This window comes from Cololabis saira, chromosome 3 (assembly GCF_033807715.1).
Source record: "Cololabis saira isolate AMF1-May2022 chromosome 3, fColSai1.1, whole genome shotgun sequence".
Classification (NCBI taxonomy): domain Eukaryota; kingdom Metazoa; phylum Chordata; class Actinopteri; order Beloniformes; family Belonidae; genus Cololabis; species Cololabis saira.
The window spans coordinates 54,998,968-55,022,565 of NC_084589.1; the positions used below are offsets into that span (position 1 = coordinate 54,998,968).

The 23,598-nt window shown below is 40.6% G+C and overlaps 1 protein-coding gene across 1 annotated transcript in view; it reads right to left on the bottom strand.

Annotated features, from left to right (window-relative positions):
* Positions 1–511: 511 nt before the first annotated feature.
* The window catches only part of tmem116 (transmembrane protein 116), a 35,323-nt gene continuing 12,236 nt past the window's right edge, over positions 512–23,598 (bottom strand). The window contains exons 5-11 of the mRNA XM_061718129.1: positions 14,375–14,479; positions 12,138–12,187; positions 11,959–12,042; positions 7,259–7,394; positions 4,466–4,610; positions 4,276–4,355; positions 512–1,998 (exon numbers count right to left, since the gene is read on the bottom strand). Coding sequence (XP_061574113.1) covers positions 1,828–1,998; positions 4,276–4,355; positions 4,466–4,610; positions 7,259–7,394; positions 11,959–12,042; positions 12,138–12,187; positions 14,375–14,479 — 771 coding nt within the window. The 3' untranslated portion in view covers positions 512–1,827. The remainder of the gene's footprint in view (positions 1,999–4,275; positions 4,356–4,465; positions 4,611–7,258; positions 7,395–11,958; positions 12,043–12,137; positions 12,188–14,374; positions 14,480–23,598) is intronic.

The following is a 23,598-nucleotide window of genomic DNA, read 5'->3' on the forward strand; positions in this document are numbered from 1 at the left end:
TGGCCAAGATCGGCAGCAGCAATTACAACGTTACACAGAGTTACAAATGACAGATAAAACAGGTAAAATACAATTAAAATTAAAATAAAAAAGCAAGCAAATCACAAAAAAACAGGTACTTGTAATGGACTCGATCTCAAGTATTTTAAATTTAGATTTAAAATTTCTCAGAAAAATGAACCCTGTTAGCCTCCAGTCATGTTGTAATATGTTCCAGCTGAAGGAACAGAATAAACCAAGGCTGTTTTTCCCAGTTCAGTAATAATAATAATAATAATAATAATAATAATAATAATAATAATAATAATAATATTATTATTATTGCCATTATTATTAATATTATTATTAATAATATTACCATTATTATTAATATTATTATTAATAATATTACCATTATTATTATTATTAATAATAATAATAATAAAAAAAATATTATTATTGTTATTATTATTATTATTATTATTATTATTAATAATAATAATAATAATAATAATAATAATAATAATAATAATAATAATAATAACTGTTAGCAGTTCTACATCAGCCGTCTGTCTCCTCCACCTGCAGCTCCGTCGTCTCTGACTGACTGAAGCTTCTTCAGATCCTGTTTTCTCCGTCGCTCTTCCTCCGTCTGTAAACCCCCCCGTTCTTCCTCTTCCTCTTTTCTGGCCTCGGCGGTTCAGGGCCGGAGGTGAGGGGGGGGCGGGGGGGTTCCCCCTGCTCTCAGGCCACGTTTCCACAGAGCGGGTATTTACAAAAACGGATATTTCCCCCCATACGCTTTGAAAAATACCATCATTTACACATAAATATCTGTTAAGGTGCTATGAGCAGCCAAACCTACAGGGGGCAGTGTAACGAGAAGATAAAGTCTTTTTTCTTTTTTCTCAACTTTTTTCTCAAAATTTCCACTTTTTTTCTCAAAATTTCGTCTTTTTCTCAATATTTCGACTTTTTTCTCAACTTTTTTCGCAAAATTTCAACTTTTTTCGCAAAATTTCGACTTTTTCTCGATTTTTTTCTTAAAATTTTGACTTTTTCTCGACATTTCAACTTTTTTCTCAAAATTTCGACTTTTTCTCGACTTTTTTCTCAAAATTTCTCAAAAACGGATATTTCCCCCTCTACGTTTATAAAAATGCCATCATTTCCAGGAACCTGCATAAATATCTGTTAAGGTGCTATGAGCAGCCAAACCTACAGGGGGCAGTGTAACGAGAAGATAAAGTCATGCTAGCCAATCAGAATCCTGGAAAAAAACATCAACAAATGACACGAGTAACTTCCAGTTACTTCCAAGATGAACCAGAGTGTTTGGTTTGGAGTGACAGAGAAGTGGAGTTACTTTTAAGTGTGACGTTAGAATATAAAACAGGTAAAATACAAGAAAATATTGACGGTTACAAACTAATTGTAACCACAGGTGTCACTCATGACGCTGGTGACGTTTCTGTCTCATAATGTGACGTTCTGAAGAATAAATGTCCGTTTCTCTCCGTTTACAAGCAAACGTGAAGACGGAGGTTTTAAAAATCTACACTTTGGCCGGAGTTTTCAGGAATTATGGTTTTTGGAGACTTTGAGCTTCGTTTTCGTGTAAACGAACAAACAAAACGCATGAAAACACCAGTGTTTTGATACGTGGAGACGGGGCCTCAGTGTGACGTTCCTCAGGGCCCGGTGGGTCCTCAGGTCCTCAGGTGAGGGTCCTCAGGGCCCGGTACCCCCCCACCTGCTGGTTCCTCAGGGCCTCAGGTGAGGGTCCTCAGGTGAGGGTCCTCAGGGCCCGGTAGGTCCTCAGGTGAGGGTCCTCAGGTCCTCAGGTCCTCAGGTGAGGGTCCTCAGGGCCCGGTACCCCCCCACCTGCTGGTTCCTCAGCAGGGGGGTCTGGGTGTCCACGTCCCGCCGCAGGGCCGTCCTGCCGGCCCGACGCAGCCCGGCCCGGGTCCAGCCGAACACCAGGCAGTTGAGGAATCCCTGGGAGGCCGAGGTGAAGGCCTGGGGGGGGAGGAGAGTTAGACCTGATCTGGTCTTTATTTGTACATGTAAAAGACAACAATTTAAAAGAGAAGAGAAGAAAACAAAACAAAGCAAACACAAAAAAAACGTAACTGCCGAAGGAATGGCATTAATTGCGCCAAAATTACGCGATTAAATTCAAAATGTTCAAAATTCCTGTTCAGTTTGGGTCATGGCTCCAAGAGACTTTTCTTTAAGTTGTGCCATGATACAGGTGTGTAGCGATTTTCGTGCATGTACGTCAAACCGTATCGTGGGGCTTGAGGAACAAAGTTTTCTAGGGGGCGCTGTTGAGCCGTTAGGCCACGCCCATTAATGCAAACCATTAAATATCACATTTATCGCATCAAAATGAGCATAGTTGAATATTTCAAAAACCGTAATAGCTAGCATGATGAGACTAAAATATGTTGTAGTGCAACGCGTCATGTCGTAATGATGTCTGTACAATAAACCGTTGCCTAGCAACAAGCGTCCAAAATAAAATGGAATTTTTTTTTAATTGAAAGTTAAATATCGCAAAAACGGTAATACGTAGCATGATGAGGTTGTATGGTCCTTTAGGGCCAATCGGGCCAAGTGTTTGTAAATTTGAACGATGTCTCTATAATAAAGTTCGGCCGAGCAATAAGCGTCCAAATTTTCGCCTTTTTTTTTTGCTTTTTGGCATCTAGCGTTGCCACGGTGACACTTTTGACTGAGAAAACACCCATCGAGGCCACGATGGAGACGCATCCAACGATATATGGCATGCATGGGTGCAAGTTGCGGTTCGGGCAGCATTAACGGACGAACAAAGCGCGCGGAATAATAATAATAGTGCATGTACCTCAAACCGTATTGTCGGGCTTGAGTATCAAATTTTATAATATCACGTTTTTCGCCAGGCCTGGCGTACAAAATTTGGTGACTTTTAGGGCACGTTTAAGGGGTAAAAAGGCCTTCATTTCGTCGGAAGAGTAAAAACGCAGAAAACAAGAACGAGAATTCCTACAGATACAATAGGGCCTTCGCACTGTCAGTGCTCAGGCCCTGATAATAACAGTAATTATAATATCACAATCATTGGCTGTAACAATGCACCTCCCAATAATCTAATCATATCTACCTCATTCTGCTGCACCTTTCACTTTTTGATTGTATGCTAATAAATGCCACATTTGTTTATTTACTGTTTGCTACTTTTTAAATCTGAGTACAGTGAGCAAAGAATAAATCCTGTAAATACCCTTTTAAAATAAAAACAACGCGTTTGTTTTGTTCCTTTTCCTCCCGAGCGAACTCCTTCTTCTGAGACACTGGTCCAAATTTGGGTTGTTTTTATTTCTTATTTATTCATCCTATTCTAAAGCTAATTTAAGTCTGCTACAGAAATGTTGGCGAGCCAGCCAGGAGGGTGATCTGTTCCAGGTTTTCTCTTTTGATATTTATCAAAATCAGTCAGCTGTTTGTCAACTGCTGCTCAGCTGGTATTTCCTTTTTTTTGTGCTGCATGAACTGTCATGGCATTTTCTGATTAAAATAAGTTATTTATTTTTTAAAACCAATAATTTATTATTTCAATCATCTTCAAATAACTGCCAATCACTCTAAGTGAAATAAATAAATAAATAAGATGAAAAAACATTATGAAACTCTTTGGTAACCCTGGGTAAAGCTATCATTTTAGTTTTTATTAGTTTTAGTCACGTTCATTCTCCTTTTAGTCGTCAAGTTTCAGTCGACTAAAAGTCAGAGCATTTTAGTCTTATTTTAGTCAGAATTGTCCATTTTAGTCTAGTTTTAGTCAAAGATTGTATTTATCCAAACCCATTTTACAATTCAAACAAGGTTATCCTATCATTATATTATCTTTACCTTATAGACTCAAGAATACATTCATTCCAGATACAGAAGACTTTAATTTAAGTTTACAACATATTTATTTTTCCGCATTTCTCCCCGTCTTTTCCTTTTTTTTTTCTGCGACACATAAAAGTTTGTTGACGACGATATTCAGTCTTAACTTTCGTTGACGAAAGGAACTTTACGTCTCAGAGACTTCAGACCTCCCTGATCTAGTTGGATGTTAAAGTCCACGACAGAAGAAGAAGAAGAAGAAGAAGAAGAAGAAGAAGAAGAAGAAGAAGAAGAAGAAGAAGAAGAAGAAGAAGAAGAAGAAGAAGAAGAAGAAGAAGAAGAAGAAGAAGAAGAAGAAGAAGAAGAAGAAGAAGAAGAAGAAGAAGAAGAAGAAGAAGAAGAAGAAGAAGAACTGACCTGAGAGATGTAGAGGACGACCCCCAGCCCGCCGTGTCCCGCCGCCGGCGCCGCCACCCTGAGGAACGCCAGGGTCACCGCTGAGGAGGAAACAGACACCAGTTAGCACCGTTAGCACCGCTAACGCCGCTAACACCGCTAACGGTGCTAATGCTGCGGTCCTGGATCTGGATCAGGGCGGGGCTCGGACCTGGGCCCCAGCACAGCAGGAACACCAGCGGGTACAGGATCATCCGTCGGTCCATCAGCCGGAACACGGCACGCTGCTCGTTGCCGAGGTAACCGCTGGACGCCACCGCGCGCCGGTAGATGCAGCGGGCCTTTAGCACCAGAACCTGGGGGGGGAAGAGACGGTTAGGACCTGAAGCCACGCCCCTTCCTGTCCCCTGAAACCATAGACATATAAACGTAGACGCCTCATTACATGCTGGAACGTAATCCAGCGTCACCGCCATATTGGATGGGTCTCCTCACTCCAGGCTAGCATCCAGGCTAGCGCCAGAGACAACCAGAGTCCCCGGAGAGCGAGCAACTAGCTTACAGTTGCAATAACCGATAGGGGTGGGTATTGGGAAGGACCTCACGATACGATACGTATCACGATACTTGAGCCACGATACGATACACATTGCGATATCCCGATTATGCGATATCCCGATTATTATATTCTACATAGTTCACCGAAAAATGTAAAAATGCATTACACATCTTAAAATCCCAGTTGTATAAATATGTAGATCAGATGATAGTGATGGATCTTAAAATCCGAGTTGCACGTTCATCAGATTATAGTGACAATTCATGGGACAAACTGAGTCAAAACAATGTTTTATTATAACTATACAAGCTAAATTTACAACATATTTGTATATGTTTTTCATACTATTTACATCATATGAAATTAACATTAAATTTAGTATGAGGTTGCTTTAATTATGTGGCAAATGATAATAAACACAAGAAAGATGGAACTAAAACCAAGGACAGGCACAGTGATCAGTCAGTATAGATATAAATCCATAAATAAATAAACCTCTGTCCATTATTTTTCATTTTTTAAGGACAGGCAATTGTGTTATATAAAAAATAAATTATAAAATGAAATAAAACCTGAGCTCAGTGCAGGGCCCTCCCAGGGTTGGTAGAGAGTGGCAATGCCCAGGACTGTCACTTAGGTAGGAGCACTGGGGGATAGAATGGGAAAAAAATCGGGGATAAAAAAAAAAAAAAAAAAAAAAAATCGATATTCAAATTTTGAATATCGATATTGAATGGGCTGGAAAAGTATCGCGATATATTGCCATATCGATATTTTTGCCCACCCCTAATAACCGGCACAGTATTGAAACGAGATCACGTGGGATTTACCTTTCACAAGTAAGATTGAACAATAATTTAGGCTATTTTACCATTTCTAATATTATATCATCGTAACTAACGTTACTGACGTGTAACGTTATCACAGCAGGAACTGGAACTCTCTCTCTCTCATCGTCTCTTGCTGGTGTTTTTTCTTCTTCACATTTTAAAGGTTTCCCAGTGATACAGGCTTGAGGAGGCGATGGGAGGTTGCTATTAGACGGGAGGGTTTTGTTGCAACTATAAATAAATTCAAATGAACAATCAAACTTGTTTCTTTATTAAAATATACAATTAATTAATTTATACATTTATCAATATGCCATACCATATGTCTTTGTTAAAGAGCATAATACAAAGTCTTTCAGCATAAAAGTACGTATTTTTAATATGTGACAGCGTCCTGTATCATAACTAAATCTCTGCCGTTTGTAACAAACCAAACCGTGTGAAAATGGGGTAAAAATTTGGGGAGTTATGGATGATTGTAGTCGGGGATAAAACCTTTCTCAGTAGAAATAAATACACTGGAGGCGTTGGAGACCCATCCAAGATGGCGACTGCGGTGAACATAGACATAAAAACGTAGACGCCCCATCGAGCGCTGAGCCGTACGTCAGCGTCGCCGCCATATTGGATGTTCAAGACTGCGCTGTAAACTAATACAAGTAAATGGACTTATTTTCATAAAGCGCCTTTCTACAAAGAAATGTACGTTTTACGTCTCATTTATTCATTCACACACGCACTAATATACTTGGAAACAGTTAGGCACCAAATATAATATATTTAATTTTCTCAGATGGCAAAAATAAGAACTTTATTGATCCCACATAGGAGTAATTCATGTTATATCAGCTATAGAGAACAAAACTATATATATCCCCCTCACAAAAATAAGAATAGAGAAACATATTTTCTCATCAACAAATTTTAATTTAACATATGTGAACCATTTTTCAGACAATAAAAAAACATTTGAACCATTTTTCAGACAATAAAATAACTGAAAAAAATCTTTAAAAAGGTTCAAATATGTTATTTTGTTATTTGAAAAATTTGTTTTGTTGATGAGAAAATATGTTTCTCTATTTTTCTTATTTTTGTGAGGGGGATATATATAGTTTTGTTCTCTATAGCTGATATAACATGAATTACTCCTATGTGGGATCAATAAAGTTCTTATTTTTACCATCTGAGAAAATTAAATATATTATATTTGGTCCTAACTGTTTCCAAGTATATTAGTGCGTGTGTGAATGAATAAATGAGACGTAAAACGTACATTTCTTTGTAGAAAGGTGCTTTATGAAAATAAGTCCATTTACTTGTATTAGTTTACAGTCTTGAACATCCAACATGGCGGCGACGGTGACGTATCACAGCAGTGGGAGAGAACACTCGATGCGGCGTCTACGTTTATATGTCTATGGCGCTGAATGTCAGCTCCAATAGGTAGCGTCAGTCTATGAGGCGTCTACGTATTTATGTCTATGCCCGTAGCCCCGCCCCCTGTAGCCCCGCCCCATCCCTGTAGCCACGCCCCCTGCAGCCCCGCCCCCTCCCTGTAGCCCCGCCCCATGCATATAGCCCCGCCCCCTCCCTGCAGCCCCGCCCCTCTCACCGTGATTCCCACCAGCGTGAGCAGGAAACTCCCCAGGAACACCAGGATGTGGTAGGTGTGCAGGAAGCTGCAGGTTCGGCTCAGCTGCTGCGGCTCGGTGGTTCGGTACAAAGCTCCGGTTAGCATCAGCAGACACCTGGACCGGGTCAGAACCAAGGACACGGGTCAGAAAACACCTGGACCGGGTCAGAACCAAGGACACGGGTCAGAAAACACCTGGACCGGGTCGGAACAGAACCGGACACGGGTCAGAAAACACCTGGACCGGAACAGAACCGGACACAGGTCAGAAAACACCTGGACCGGGTCGGAACAGAACCGGACACGGGTCAGAAAACACCTGGACCGGAACAGAACCGGACACGGGTCAGAAAACACCTGGAGACTTTACAGACGTACCGACTCCTGCAGCCAGCAGGAGGCTCCAACCACAACCCCATACAGGGTTGGAACATGACATTTTTAGTGGCATGAACATATTGCAATCGTCCAGAATGGCCCAAAGGGCAATGTTGCTAGCATTTTGCTAACAAGCTAAAGTCTCAAAAGTCCCACTGCGCACCAGCGGGTGTACAGCATGACCCCGCTCTGATGTGGAAAAAAAAATCCCCAAAAAATAAAACATGCCCGAGAAAACCTGAAAAATGAAGGCGATATATTAGTATACAGAAAAAGTTTCCCTTTGCTTCTTCTTAGTGCCACGGCTGCGCCACAAGGCACTCCTCCTCCGCAGCTATGTAATAGCAATGGAGGAGCACTCTTATTATTGCACAGGCTTATTATCTATTCTTCCGTATAAACTTCGGCGCGTAACTAGTCCCGCAGCTTTGAGAAAAAAAGAATCGAGGGGATGAATTTTATTAGCAATTGGTGCACTTTTAGCGCCATCCGGAACGCATTGGGAGAACTTTGGGGCCTCACCACTCGCACACGGTTACTCGAAAAATTCTGAACCAATTTAGAAAGTTGTAGGCCGTGAATTTAACTACAGTCCTGTGGATTTTCAGAGCGATGGCACAAATAGTTTTCGCACGAAGTGCAAAAACATTTCCAAATTTCCAAACTAATGGGGAGATTTTCCCATGTAAGTGAATGGGGCAAAATGTCACACTGTGGGTGGAAGGAGGTAAAAAAAAAAAAAAAAATTCACCTTTTTTCTGAGTCACGTATCTTTCTCATACTTGCACGTAGAAATGTCATTCAAACTTCAAAACGGAGGAAAACTTCTCTTCTCTCTCCAAACCTGAAACTGTTTGTTCCTAAGATGTACACTTTTCATGATATGAGCACTCAAGCGAGGACTGGAAATCACTTTTTTGTCAAATCCAGAGTGTAGCTCTATTTTTTTAGAGTGGGAGGGACATTAAAAAAATGACCTTAATTTTTATGTGTAACTCGAGCTCACGGCCAAACCGTGAAAGCTGGACAGATAATTTTTGGTCAGAATGTAGACATAGATGTTGGGATTCATAAAATGTGACTTTGACAGGCGGGCTATGCACAAAATTTTAACGGGGGAGGCTAAAGCGGCGCAAATTCCTGCCTCAGTCCCCATTGACTGTAATGTAATCAAAAGTTTTCTTCAAAAGAATCTCACTTTGTTTTCGCACTGCCGTTACTAACACATTTTAAGGAATTGGAATCAGAATCTGCCGGGTTCTGTGTCTCTCACGATGTCTTTGTTTTTCTGCTAGGAGCTACGGTTTTCTCACAAATCAGAGTTATTTGAGAGCTTGTCAGAAGGCAAAATCTGGGTTTTTTTCACAGCCAACCCGGAATGTTCTAAAGTCGAGGTTCTTGTTGCCGGGGCAACCAGAGCTCAGCTGTTGACTCATTCAGCCAGAACTGGTCACATAACTGAGTCAGTACAGACTAGGGCTGAACGATATACCGTTATCGTATCTATATCGAGATATGAACATTCAAGACATTAATAACGGAAAAGCAACGATATAAACAATATATTTCCGCTCGCCCTGCTTGTACAGCTCGAGCAGTCTCCATAAACACTACTTTTAAGATTGCCCTTGAACGCACCACTACGGCCAGCCAACCACAAAGCTTATTTCATGCTTGCTGTTGATCGACAGCTGAAGCCAACCAATGACAAACATAGGAGGGTGGGAGGGAGGGAGACGTGAGAAGCACACAGCCACACACACAGGAGAGCGGAGAAGAGCGGAGAAATCCAAACGGAAGAAAAGAGACGAGTGCGGAGGATAATGCGGCCGGTGGCGGTGCAGAATCTAATTTTGTGCTAAAACATAAATCATCCTCCATTATTTGGAGGTATTTTGGATTTAGAAAGGATGATGTCGACCAGAGCGAGGTGTTGTGCAAGTCGTGCTTGGTGAAAGTTGCGACGTGTATTTCGCAGGCGATGCGTTTGTTTTGAAATTACAAAATAAAAATAGAGAAATAAACCAAAATAATCCGTTCCCCATCTTTTGTTTTGATAATAAAAAATTCATTGATGTGTTTGAAAATCGAAATTGGGAATTAAAACAGCGAGTGGAAAACTCTTTTCTCTATTTCCTATTCGTTGGAGGATAGGCCTACTGAAAAACAAGGATTGGACAAATGGGGGGATTGCACATGCGCAGTATTAAATGAAGAAAGTTGTTTCTGGTTCTTTTGTTGATCAGATTGAAAGTTAACATTTTTAGATATTTAATTGTTGAAACAGAAAATAAATCAAATATGAAACCTGGGAGTGAAACATGAGTTTAATCTGTAATCTGTCTTCACTCCGTCATGAAACTGCAGTGATTGTTGTGACAGTCCGTTCAGCTGCAGCGTCCAATCAATAATCAATAACATGTACTGAACTCTAACTCTAACTGCATTGGTTATTTATCGTTAAAGCGGAGCTACAGTAAAATATTTTGATTATTATTTATTATTGAGTGACTTTATGTTAATGTTGATGACTGGCAGTGAGTTCTAATCAATAAAACTGCACTCTTTTGATTTCTGATGTTTTTATTTTTCTGAAAAATGCTTGGTTTTCACCGAACCGAAGTCATATCGTATCGTATCGATATCGAGATATCTGGCATGAATATCGAGATATGAAATTTTGTCCATATCGTTCAGCCCTAGTACAGACTTCATATACTTTAACCTGGATAATGGAGAAATCTGAACCCTGACCTTTTGACCTTAGCCGATCCCCAGTCCTGCTGGGAACCGGTTCATGGTATATATATATGTATATATTTTTATTTATATATATATATATATATATATATATATATATATATATATATATATATATATATATATATATATATATATATATTATTATTATTATTATTATTGTATATATAAATATATAAATTAGCCTCGCCCCCTCTTCTGATTGGCTGATATGTTATAGTCCAATAACTTTTGATGGTTTGACATAGAGAGGGTGGTGTCATAGGACTCGGTATTGAGTCCTTGACCTTCATTGGTGCAAATTAGCCCCGCCCCTTCTTCTGATTGGCCGATATGTGAGTCCTTCACATTTATTGCTTGCAAAATGAAGCAGAGTACACAAATGGGCAGCAGTCCGCCGCGGCACTCTCGAAATTTCTGCGAGGAAATTGTCTAGTTATTATTATTATTCGGCACGCTTTTTCTTCCGTTAATGCGGCCCGAACTGGAACGTGCAACCATGCATGTCATACATCGTTAGATGCGTCTCCATCGTTGCCTCGATGGGCATTACTTTTCTCAGTCAAAAGTGTTACCGTGGCAACGCGAGCGGCTACTCGGCCGAACTTTATCATAGAGACATCGTTCAAACTTTCACACTCGGCCCGATTGGCGCTAAAGGACCGTACAACCTCATCATGCTAGTTATTACGATTTTTGCGATTTTTAACTTTCAATTTAAAAAAAAAAATCAATTTTATTTTTGATGCTTGTTGCTAGGCAACGGTTTATCGTACAGACATTGTACGTTGAAAAACCCGGGACGCGTTGTACTACAACATATTTTAGTATCATCATGCTAGCTATTACGCTTTTTGAGATCTTCAACTATGCTCATTTTGATGCGAAAAATGTGATATTTAATGGTTTGCGTTAATGGGCGTGGCCTAACGGCTCAACAGCGCCCCCTAGAAAACTTTGTGTCTCAAGCCCCACAATACGGTTTGACGTACATGCACGAAAATCGGTACAAACCTGTATCATGTCACAACTTTGTTTTGAATTAATCGTGTAATTTTGGCGCAATTTATGCCATTCCTTCTACAGTTAATACGGCCCGAACTGTAACGTGCACCCAGGTGTGTTATACATCAAAATGTGCGTCTCCATCCTGCGACACCACGCATTACTTTTCTCTTTCAAAAGTGTTACCGTGGCGATGCTAGACGCCAAAAAGCGCACCCCCCCTTCATCTGATTGGTCCATATTTGATAGTTCCTACTTTCTGCAATAACTTTTGAATGGTTTGACATAAAGAGTCGTGGTGGTTCATCGGACTTAGTTTTGAGTACTTGATCTTTGTTGCTGAAAATTGCACACGCGAGGGCCCGTTCATCGCTGCTGCAGCTTTAATTGTTATTGTTAGATTATTGTTGATGATAATTATTGTATTGATATTGCTGTTGTTGCTATGACGACTGTGATTGTGATTATTGAGGTGTGTGTGTGTCCAGGTGGGTATGTCCAGGTGTGTGTGTTTGTATGTCCAGGTGTGTCCTCACCTGTAGGGCTGGCTCAGGTTAGCCTGGCAGTGGCTAACGTTTCCTTGGATGAACACGGGTGTCATGAGCAGAACCGGCAGCAGGCTGGAAACACGGAGAAAAGACACCGTCAGCACCGTCACCTCCGTCACCTGTCGGTACAGGTGAGACTGGACCGATCCGGTGGGACCAGAACTCACCATGACAGCAGCGCCGTGACTTTAGCCGCCGTGCTAACTCTGTTGGAGAACTGGACACAGAAAAATGTCTGAAAAAAGTATCTAAACTCAATCAAAACACAACTGTTCTTTGCTCTACGTGGTGGTATGGATGTTCTAGTCCAGGGATCAGCAACCATTTAAACTCTTTAGCGCCGCCCTAGTGGCTCCTGGAGCTTCTTCAAAAATGTTTGAAAAAGGAAATAGACGGGGAGGGAAATATATTTTTGGTTTTAATGTGGTTTCTGTAGGAAAACATGACACAAACATTCTTAATGTTTTCTGTAATAATAAATATTACATTTCAACATTTCTGTTAACAAAGATTTGTACAGAAGAGTATCAGGGCCAGGCAGGAAAAAAAAAATATCTGAGAGGGGAAGATTATTTTTTAATTGTGCACTTCGAGAAAAAAGTCGAAATGTCGAGATATAAGTTTAAATGTCAAGAAAAAAGTCAAAATGTCGAGAAAAAAGTCAAAATTTCGAGAGTAATGTTGAAATACAATTTCAAGAATGAAGTCGAAATTTTGCCTTTTTTCTCAAAATGACAACTTTATTCACAAAATTTTGACTTTTGCATAATGAAAAAAAAATCTTCCTCCTCTAAACTATTATCTTTCTCCTCCCTAACCCTGGTTCTCTTCCGTAGTTCTGCGTCATAGCTACGTGTTTCCACCAGCTGGAAACAAACCAACAAAGGGAAAAAGAGAAAAATAACTGAGGAGAAAAGAGGATTCAAAAAAACAAAAACATCTAATCCTTAAAATAGGTAAAAACTAAACAATGTTAAGGTTTAATTACTTTAAATCCGGATTAAATCCTTTTTTATTTTAATTTTTTGTTTTAATATTGTTGCTGGTGTTTCTGTGTAATTTATGCTGAGTCATGTTTGTTACATGTATTTGGGTCAATATGTCATTTAAATTCTGATTAAATGAAAGAATTTACAAAGAAAAGTGGATTAAACTTGAATAATTCACATATTAACAAATTGAAAACTACAATTAAAAAAAAAATTAAAACATTTAAAAAAAAACAAATCCTTAAAATATATAAAAACTAAACAATATGAAGTTTTTAATTACTTTAAATCCTTAAAACGTATAAAAACCGAACAATATGAAGTTTTTAATTACTTTAATTACTTTAAATTACTTTAAATTACTTTTTTTTTTATATATATTTTTGCTGGTGTTTCTATGTAATTTATGCTTAGTCATGTTAGTTGACCAAAATATGTAGTTTAAATTTTGCGTTTTTACCAGCAGGGGGCGCCAAACTGAAGGCTGTGTCTTCATTCTAATTCTGATACAAGACTTTTCATTTTTTGCGGCTCCAGAAATATTAGTTTTTTGTGTTTTTGGTCCAATATGGATCTAAAACATGTTGGGTTGCCGACCGCTGGGTTAGACGGTTTTCATGATGTTTTAGATGTGGTTCTGGTTCTTGGACATGCTGCATGTTTCTATATTAGTTATAACTGGGGGAAGATTTATTTTTTCATTATGCACTTCGAGAAAAAAGTTGAAATGCCAAGAAAAGTCAAAATTTCGGGAAAAAATCGAAATGTCGAGATTAAAAAGGAAAGGAAAAAAGAAAAAAAGAAAAAAAGAGAAGAAAATTGAAAAAAAAAATAAGAAAAAAAGGAAAAAAAAGGAAAAAGAAGATTAAAAGGAAAAAAAAGAAGAAAAAAAGGTCAAACATTTGTGAAAAAGCTCCAGGAGCCACTAGGGCGGCGCTAAAGAGCCGCGGGTTGCTGATCCCTGATGTAGATGGATGTTTTAATGTTCTAGATTACATGTTACATGCATGTCTGGTTCTGGTTCTGGTTCTGGTTCTAGTATGGGTCTGGTTCCTGGATGTTGTTCTGGTTCTGGTTCTGGTTCTAGTCTGGGTCTGGTTCTGGGTCTGGGTCTGGTTCTGGTTCTGGTTCTGGTTCTAGTTCTGGTTCTGGTTCTGGTTCTGGTTCTGGTTCTGGTTCTGGTTCTAGTTCTGGTTCTGGTTCTAGTTCTGGTTCTGATTCTGGTTCTGGTTCTGGTTCTGGTTCCTACCTGGACCGAGTATCCTGTAGAACAGCTGTAGAACTGGTCTGGTTCTAGTCTGGTTCTGGTTCTGGTTCTAGTTCTGGTTCTGGTTCTGGTTCTGGTTCTGGTTCTGGTTCTAGTCTGGGTCTGGTTCTGGGTCTAGTCTGGGTCTGGTTCTGGTTGTGGTTCCTACCTGGACCGAGTATCCTGTAGAACAGCTGTAGAACTTCTCCCTGGTTGCCTTGTAGAGGTTCCACACGTAGTTGAGGGTGTAGAAGAAGGAGGCCATGTAGAGAACCTGGACCGGGACAGAACCCAGCAACAGGTCACTGATAATGTTTACATCAGGCAAATACGGTTTAAGGTCAATATTCTGGTTCCTGAAACATTGGGAATAGTGCGTTTCCATGCTGAGCTAACAGGGTTATCCTGTATCCATGGTGCCAATTAATAATAATTATTGCCAATCTTTTGTCTCGTTCTCTCTGTTTTAGTATTCACTTTTATTGTATTAGTATTTTAACATTCTGCAGTTATTTCTATTTACTCTGCTTGTTGATTGTTTTTTTCTTGTTTGTCTTCTTTTGCTGTTTATTTTGTTTTTCTTTCTGTTCTAGTTTTACTTTCTAATAATAAACAAGTCATGTAATGTCCTGTAAACGGCGAGGTCCTTGCATAAGCCCCCCTAGGGTTTCTGTCCTCACGTGCACAACCACTACCTGTTATCTTTCCTCTGGAAATGAATTATCATGTCATGTTTATGTATACATTCATGTTGTGCAAATTAAATAAATAAATAAATAAAATAAAATTATTAATAATTGTTGAAGGAGAATAATTAATAACTGAAACAGCATCTCCTTGTGTTTACATGGCCGTGCAAAACCGGGTTATTGCTGATATTCCGGCTTTAAAAATTGACTGTATGAAAACGAGTCAGTGTCACCGCTGAGTCCAGTCCCCATCGGACCGGGCCGGGCCCCCAGAACCCCGGGCCCCCCCCGGGGCCCCCGGCCGACACCGACCCGATGCCTCGGAACAATAACATGTAGGTCAGGAATGTTTTCAGGGGAATGTTTCCCCTCCGGCCGGTTCTGCTGCTGCTGGAAACCAACCCGGTGACCCAGTTCAGGACCGGTTCTGGGTCATTTGGCCCAGAACCGGTCCTAAACTGGGTCACTGAGGGGACGGTGTCCGAAATTTTACTTCAACATTAATCTCAACATTTCGACTTTTTTCTCAACATTTCAACTTTTTTCTCAACATTTCAACTTTTTTCTAGACATTTCAACTTTTTTCTCAAGTGCAAAATAAAAAACAATCTTCCCCTCTCCAATATTTTTCTCCTCATGGCCCTGGTTCTCCTCCGTACAGCTCGACCCAAAGACAAAGGTCCAGTCCCAATCCCCCCCCTAGTCCTACTTTTCAGTCCTACCCCTAAATGTTACCGTTCCCGTGAGGGTAGTGGTGTCCCAATTCCTCCTTCCACCTAGTGTAGTGGAGAAAACTAGTGTAGTGTCTGAATCTGTCCCTACGGATCGAGTGTTTTCGGATGCTCACTAGTTGATCTAGGGACCAAAAAAGTTCCCAGAATGCTTTTCGTCGTCATTTGCGGACTGAATAAAAAAAAAACATGACGGACATTTCTTATTTTTTAGTGAATAAAATCAATATTTATAGTTAGTTTCTGCATAAAAATGCGTTTTGATGACATTTCTAGCGAGAAATATATATTTTACTTTCATAATATTCACTCAGTGAATGTATATGATCACTCGCTTGTCTTTTTCAAACCTCGCCAGAATAAAGGCTGATTTATGGTCCTGCGTTACACCAACGCAGAACCTACGGCGTAGGTTACGCGGCGACGCGCGCCGTACGCCGTACCCTACGCCGTAGGCTCTGCGTCGATTAAACGCGGAACCATAAATCAGCGCCGGAGCCGGCAGGCAGGAATACCGAAATTTTCGGAGCAAATTTCCTAACAGGCGTAGCTACAACTGTTAGATTTCATCTATTAAACCAACATCTTCCTAAATGATTTATTTCAGCCAGTGGTAATTCTCCACAGAGCTGCAGGTTTCTCCCCGGGACGACGGCGCAGGTTGACCTGGCGATCACGTCTGTACGTGAGCTGCTGCTGCTGCTGTTACCATGGTAACAGCTGCTGCTGCTCCGAGCCGGCGGCTCTTCTCATCTCCTAAAACATCAGATCAAATTTCTTAACAGGCGTTATTTGGATAAACTGAGCCCAGGTTGGGAATCTTAACGGTTACTTTTACGACTGAAAAAATATTAAAACTTAATAAAGTGGCATATTACCAGCTACAGCTGAAATTAAAACAGCTTTTGGCTCTCAGCTTCCTGATTTTAGGGGTGGTGCTGAAAGTAGGAGTAGTGGGAGCATTGGGACAGACCTGGGAAGATTTCAAGTGCCCTAAAATCTGTGGCTTCATTTTTAGGGCTATTGAAAGAAAGTAGGGGGTGTATTGGGATTTTCAGTCCTACCCCTAAATTTAGCGCCTTCCCGTGAGGGTAGTGGTTCCCAATTCCTCTTTCCACCTAGGGGTAGTGGAGAAAACTAGTGTAGTGTCTGAATCTGTCCCTACGGATCAAGTGTTTTCGGATGCTCACTCAGCGCCGTCGTATAGGGGGGAAAGGTGGTGACAATTATAAGGGCCCACAGCCCACAAGGGCCCACACAGGGCCCCCAGTAACCTATGAAAAAATGATTATACATACATAATACACAATATATAGTCATACTAATTAATCCAAATTCAAACAGAGCCACCAGTCACACAATATTCTGTAATTTAAATCACTTCGATATTTCCCTTTGCCCCTTCCCTTCTTACAAATGGTTTGGTCCACCCAGCTCTGTGCGAGTGAGCAGCATGCTGCGCTAACGTGAGACTGGACTAGATGTGTAGACAGCTGGATGGTGGAAAGCTATCATCATGCTCCCCAAAAAGCACACATCCGGGAACCAGAAAAGGTTAGAAAAGGTGGCCCGAAATAAGAGCAGCAGAGCAGGGGCCCAGGACATAAAACTGTTCTTCAGTTTATGTGTTTGTTTGCATGCTCAGTTGAAAAGACGAAAAGAAAACTGACAAATGCGAGCGCCTGATTTATGGTTCCGCGTTAAAGCGACGGCGTAAGTACGCGGCGACGCGCACTGTACGTTCGCGTCCCCGCGTACCCTACGCCGTAAGTTCTGCGTTGGTGCAACGCGGAACCATAAATCTGCCAGTGTCCGTCACTCATCTGCTTCCAGCAGTTTCCTGCACCAGCGAGACGCTGCTTTCTGCTGCTCCGTTAACACAAACTAACATGGATATTCAGAAGTGGTTCAAGCACAACGACGCAAGAAAGTTTACAGGACTGTCTCAGAAAATTTGAATATTGTGATAAAGTCCTTTATTTTCTGTAATGCAATTTAAAAAAAACAAAAATGTAATCCATTCTGGATTCATTACAAATCAACTGAAATATTGCAAGCCTTTTATTATTTAAATATTGCTGATTATGGTTTACAGTTTAAGATTAAGATTCCCAGAATATTCAAATTTTTTTAGATAGGATATTTGAGTTTTCTTAAGCTGTAAGCCATGATCAGCAATATTAAAATAATAAAAGGCTTGCAATATTTCAGTTGATTTTTAATGAATCCAGAATGTATGACGTTTTTGCATTATAGAAAATAAAGGACTTTATCACAATATTCAAATTGGCTGAGACAGTCCTGTATATTTATGGTTATATTTATTTTTGTTGCTATGTTTTATTTTCTGTTGCTAGATTGTCTGATGGGTGAGGTAGCCCAGACTAAATGTAGCATTTTCTTTGTTCTGCAGTGATATTGCTGCAAAAATGCACTCGAAAGACACTTTTAAATATTATTGTTTGACTGGTATCATTCCACTTGAAATGACTGTCATGTTTAGTGATGGTTTTGAGCTGTATAGATAAAATTAGTTTGAATTTCTATGTTTTATTTTCAGGATAAGAAACATCTGTTGCTAGTCTGATGGGTGAGGTAGCCCAGACTAAATGTAGCATTTTCTTTGTTCTGCAGCAATATTGCTGCAATAAAGCATTTAAAATACACTTTAAATATTCTTGTTTTGCTAGTATCATTCCGCTTGAAATTATGGGAAAATGCATAATTTAGTGTTGAATAAGGTGCCAGGCATGTGCACCCCCTCTGATCTGAGATGCAGCCTAGTCATCATTTTCTACAACCGGCCCTGGTTAAAACTATTATCTTACCTTGATGAGCCACAGCTGCAGCTACTAGCTCATCTGGCTGGGCTACACTCAGGACTGGACCAGTCAGGAATAAAGAAAGTCACTAACTGAACGTTACTAATAACGTTGCTACTACAGTGACTGTCTCTGTCTGCAGTGGATTGTATTATGACGCATTCAAGCCTAATCAGTAATTATTTTTTTAGCCTAATCAGTAATTATGAGCATCAAATGAACGTCTGTTACGTTATCATGATGTATTCAATGTGGTCTTGTAAAGATGTGTTAGTGCGACATTTGAGTAGCCAAAAACAACAAAACAAGTTTTGTTAGATCTGTTGTTGTTACAGCAATAAAAAAAGGGGCCCACGGCAATATTCTTTAAGGGGGCCCAGAATTCCTAGCAACTGCCCTGCTCATACCTGTAGTGTAATAAAGAACCCTACAGCTGGAAATCCAGAAAAATAGTTTTGGAAAAACTGAGGTTACGGCCCATAGCGCGAGGCCCCGTGCGGTGGCACGGTTCGCACACCCCTTGCGGCGGCCCTGCATGCACAGGTTCTATCTTATGTGGATATTGTTTATGTAGAGTTATGAACTGTGCAAATTCAAGGTGCAAATAATTACATTTATCTATTAATTTGTTGTTGTCATGTATTGTTGCTTGTTTGTTAAAAATATCAAATACATGTTTGTTTTTTTCTCAGAAAAAGGAAAAAAAAAAAAAAAAAAATTTGATCACAAAAAAAAAAAAGCAACGTAATCCCAGAGCTGCCAGACGTTCCTCAGAACTCCGGTGGTTTTCCCGAGAGCTGGACCAGAGAACCTCGGAGAGGGCTGGACTAACGTGGGAGAGTAGAGACAGACTAGAACCATTATTCAACTTTAGTCCGGTAAAAACGGAAAACTAGTTTTTTCTCAGCAATACAGAGTGTAAATGACCTATAATATGAGTACGGTATTTCTGTAAATGTGTTTTTGTATTTGTTTTCTCATTGTCGTTGTTTGGAGCCAGGCTTTTATTTTATTGGTTTTATATTAAGGAGACCGATATTTATTGCTTTTATTTTGAAGGCGTCTCACCGAGACCTTGTAAACATCCGCACTTCGGTCTTTAACGGTAAAAGTTTAACGGCAGTAGACAAGTCTAAATGAGTGTCAGGAATTCTAAAGTGGTACACTAAGACCCCGTCTACACGTAGCCGGGTATCTGCTAAACCGAAGATATTTTCCTACGTTTGGACCTGTTATCCACATGAAAACGCAAATAAGAGGGTGGCGCAGCTGGCAGTGCAGCGGTCTCACAGCAAGAAGGTCCTGGGTTCGATTCCCGCCGGGGACGCTGTGGGTGCTGAAGTGCGTGTTAGTTCTCCCATGACTTCAGTGCCCACACCATGGGTGGGGTTGGAGAAAGGATCTTTCTGTGTGGAGTTTGCATGTTCTCCCCGTGTTCCCCTGGGTAGCTAATGGGAGCTACCCTCACAAAAAAATGCAGCAGTCCTGGGCTCTACTGCCCCCTCTGGCCAACCGGGGAACAGATGGGGTGAGGAGGATCCGGCCGGAATAACGTGATCCTTCCACGCGCTACGTGCGGCCGGAGAAACCTCATCCTGTCTGGTGAAAAGATGCTGCTGCTCCTCAGGTTAAGGAGGAGACCTGAGCTCTGTGCAGGAACTCCCGGGGTTGGTAGAGGATGGCAATGCCCAGGACTGTCACTTAGGTAGGAGCACTGGGTGAAGAAATGGGTAAAGAAATCGGGGATAAAAAAATATTAAAAAAAAAAAAACGCAAATAAACGAATGTTTAAAAAAACTCCGGGCAAAGTGAAGATTTTTGAAAACTCCGTTTATGTAGATGCGTGTAGACACACACAACCGGAGTTTTGCGTTTTCGAACGTCACATTCTGCTCCAAAACAACAACAAATCTGCTCTGACGTGCGCCTTTTGTTCACTACAGAACTACAGATGATCCAGCATCTGTTCTCCAAGCTATTTATTAAATAAATGCTCTCTGCTCTGGACCACCGTTTACTGCATTACACCGACACAGAGGCTACGCCGTAGGGTACGCGGCGACGCGCACCCTACGGCGTAGGGTACGGAGTAGGGTACGGCGTACCCTACTCCGTACCCTACTCTTGCTGATCAGGATTTGTTTTCTTTGCAAATTTTATGCCGTATCTATGTCCATATTGAGTTTGGTTGCCATGGTTACTGTCATGTATTGTGGTTAACGATAGCTTTATTACTGACCGAGCGAGCTGCTACGTCGGTCCAGCGCCGTCGTATAGGGGGGAAAGGTGGTGCAAAAAAGGGCCCACAGCCCACAAGGGCCCACACATGGCCCCCCCAGTGACCTATGAAAAAAATATTATGCATACACAATACACAATATATACTCATACTAATGAATCCAAATTCAAACAGAGCCACCAGTCACACAATATTCTCTAATTTAAATCACTTTGATAATTCCCTTTGCCCCTTCCCTTCTTACAAATGGTTTGGTCCACCCAGCTCTGTGCGAGTGAGCAGCATGCTGCGCTAACGTGAGAGCACCGTTAATATTATAGATCCATGGACAGCACAGCTGGACTAGATGTGCAGTAGCTAGATGGTGGAAAGCTATCATGCCCCCCAAAAAGCACAAATCCAGGCACCAGAAAAGGTTAGAAAAGGAGGCCCGAAATAAGAGCAGCAGAGCAGGGGCCCAGGACATAAAACTGTTCTTCTCCAAGAATGGTGAGAGTAAAAGTGGGCTAGAGTGTGCAATGCAGTTGAAACCAGGTCCACTTCTACGAGTGTGCATAGGCATTGCACCCTCAGTTTATGTGTTTGCATGCTCAGTTCAAAAGACGAAAAGAAAACTGACAAATGTGCGCGCGTTAAACCTGATTTATGGTTCCGCGTTAAATCGACAGCGTAGTGCACACGGCGACGCGTACCGTACGTTTGCGTCCCTGCGTATCCTACGCCGTATGCTCTGCGTTGGTGCAACGCAGAACCATAAATCAGCCTTTAGTGTCCGTCACTGATCTGCGTCCAGCCGTTTCCTGCACCAGCAAGACGCTGCTCTCTGCTGCTCCATTAACACAAAGTAACGATGGATATTTGGAAGTGGTTCAAGCACAACCACGCAAGCAAGTTTACAGGACTGTCTCAGAAAATTAGAATATTGTGATAAAGTCCTTTGTTTTCTCTAATGCAATTTAAAAAAAAAAAAAAAAAAAAAACTAAAATGTCATCCATTATGGATTCATTACAAATCAACTGAAATATTGCAAGCCTTTTATTATTTTAATATTTATGATTATGGCTTACAGTTTAAGATTAAGATTCCCAGAATATTCTAATTTTTTGAGATAGGATATTTGAGTTTTCTTAAGCTGTAAGCCATGATCAGCAATATTAAAATAATAAAAGGCTTGAAATATTTCAGTTGATTTGTAATTAATCCAGAATGTATGACGTGTTTGCATTACAGAAAATAAAGGACTTTATCACAATATTCAAATTTTCTGAGACAGTCCTGTACATTTATGGTTATATTTATTTTTGTTATTGACTGGACCAGTCATGAATAAAAAAAAGTCGCTAACTGAACGTTACTAATAACTTTGCTACTACAGTGACTGTCTCTGTCTGCAGTGGATTGTATTATGACACATTCAAGCCTAATCAGTAATTATGAGCATCAAATGAACGTCCGTTATGTTATCATGATGTATTCAATGTGGTCTTGTAAAGATGTGTTAGTGCCACATTTGAGTAGCCAAAAACAACAAAGAAAGTTTTGTTAGATCTGTTGTTGTTACAGTAATAAAAAAAAGGGCCCACGGCAATATTCTTTAAGGGGGCCCAGAATTCCTAGCAACTGCCCTGTGCTCACTAGTTGATCTAGGGACCAAAAAAGTTCCCAGAATGCTTTTCGTCGTCATTTGCGGACTGAATAAAAAAAAAACATGACGGACATTTCTTATTTTTTAGTGAATAAAATCAATATTTATAGTTAGTTTCTGCATAAAAATGCGTTTTGATGACATTTCTAGCGAGAAATATATATTTTACTTTCATAATATTCACTCAGTGAATGTATATAATCACTCGCTTGTCTTTTTCAAACCTCGCCAGAATAAAGGCTGATTTATGGTTCCGCGTTACACCAACGCAGAACCTACGGCGTAGGTTACGCGGCGACGCGTGCCCTACGCCGTAGGCTCTGCGTCGATTAAACGCGGAACCATAAATCAGCTCCGGAGCCGGCAGGCAGGAATACCGAAATTTTCGGAGCAAATTTCCTAACAGGCGTAGCTACAACTGTTAGATTTCATCTATTAAACCAACATCTATCTTCCTAAATGATTTATTTCAGCCAGAGGTAATTCTCCACAGAGCTGCAGGTTTCTCCCCGGGACGACGGCGCAGGTTGACCTGGCGATCACGTCTGTACGTGAGCTGCTGCTGCTGCTGTTACCATGGTAACAGCTGCTGCTGCTCCGAGCCGGCGGCTCTTCTCATCTCCTAAAACATCAGATCAAATTTCTTAACAGGCGTTATTTGGATAAACTGAGCCCAGGTTGGGGATCTTAACGGTTACTTTTACGACTGAAAAAATATTAAAACTTAATAAAGTGGCATATTAACAGCGCTACAGCTGAAATTAAAACAGCTTTTAGCTCTCAGCTTCCTGATGTTAGGGGTGGTGCTGAAAGTAGGAGTAGGGGGAGTATTGGGACAGACCTGGGAAGATTTCAAGTGCCCTAAAATCTGTGGCTTCATTTTTAGGGCTATTGAAAGAAAGTAGGGGGTGTATTGGGATTTTCAGTCCTACCCCTAAATTTAGCGCGTTCCCGTGAGGGTAGTGGTGTCCCAATTCCTCCTTCCACCTAGGGGGGGTGAAGAAAACTAGTGTAGTGTCTGAATCTGTCCCTACGGATCGAGTGTTTTCGGATGCTCACTAGTTGATCTAGGGACAGAAAAATTTCCCAGAATGCTTTTCGTCGTCATTTGCGGACTGAATAAAAAAAAAACATGACGGACATTTCTTATTTTTTAGTGAATAAAATCAATATTTATAGTTAGTTTCTGCATAAAAATGCGTTTTGATGACATTTCTAGCGAGAAATATATATTTTACTTTCATAATATTCACTCAGTGAATGTAT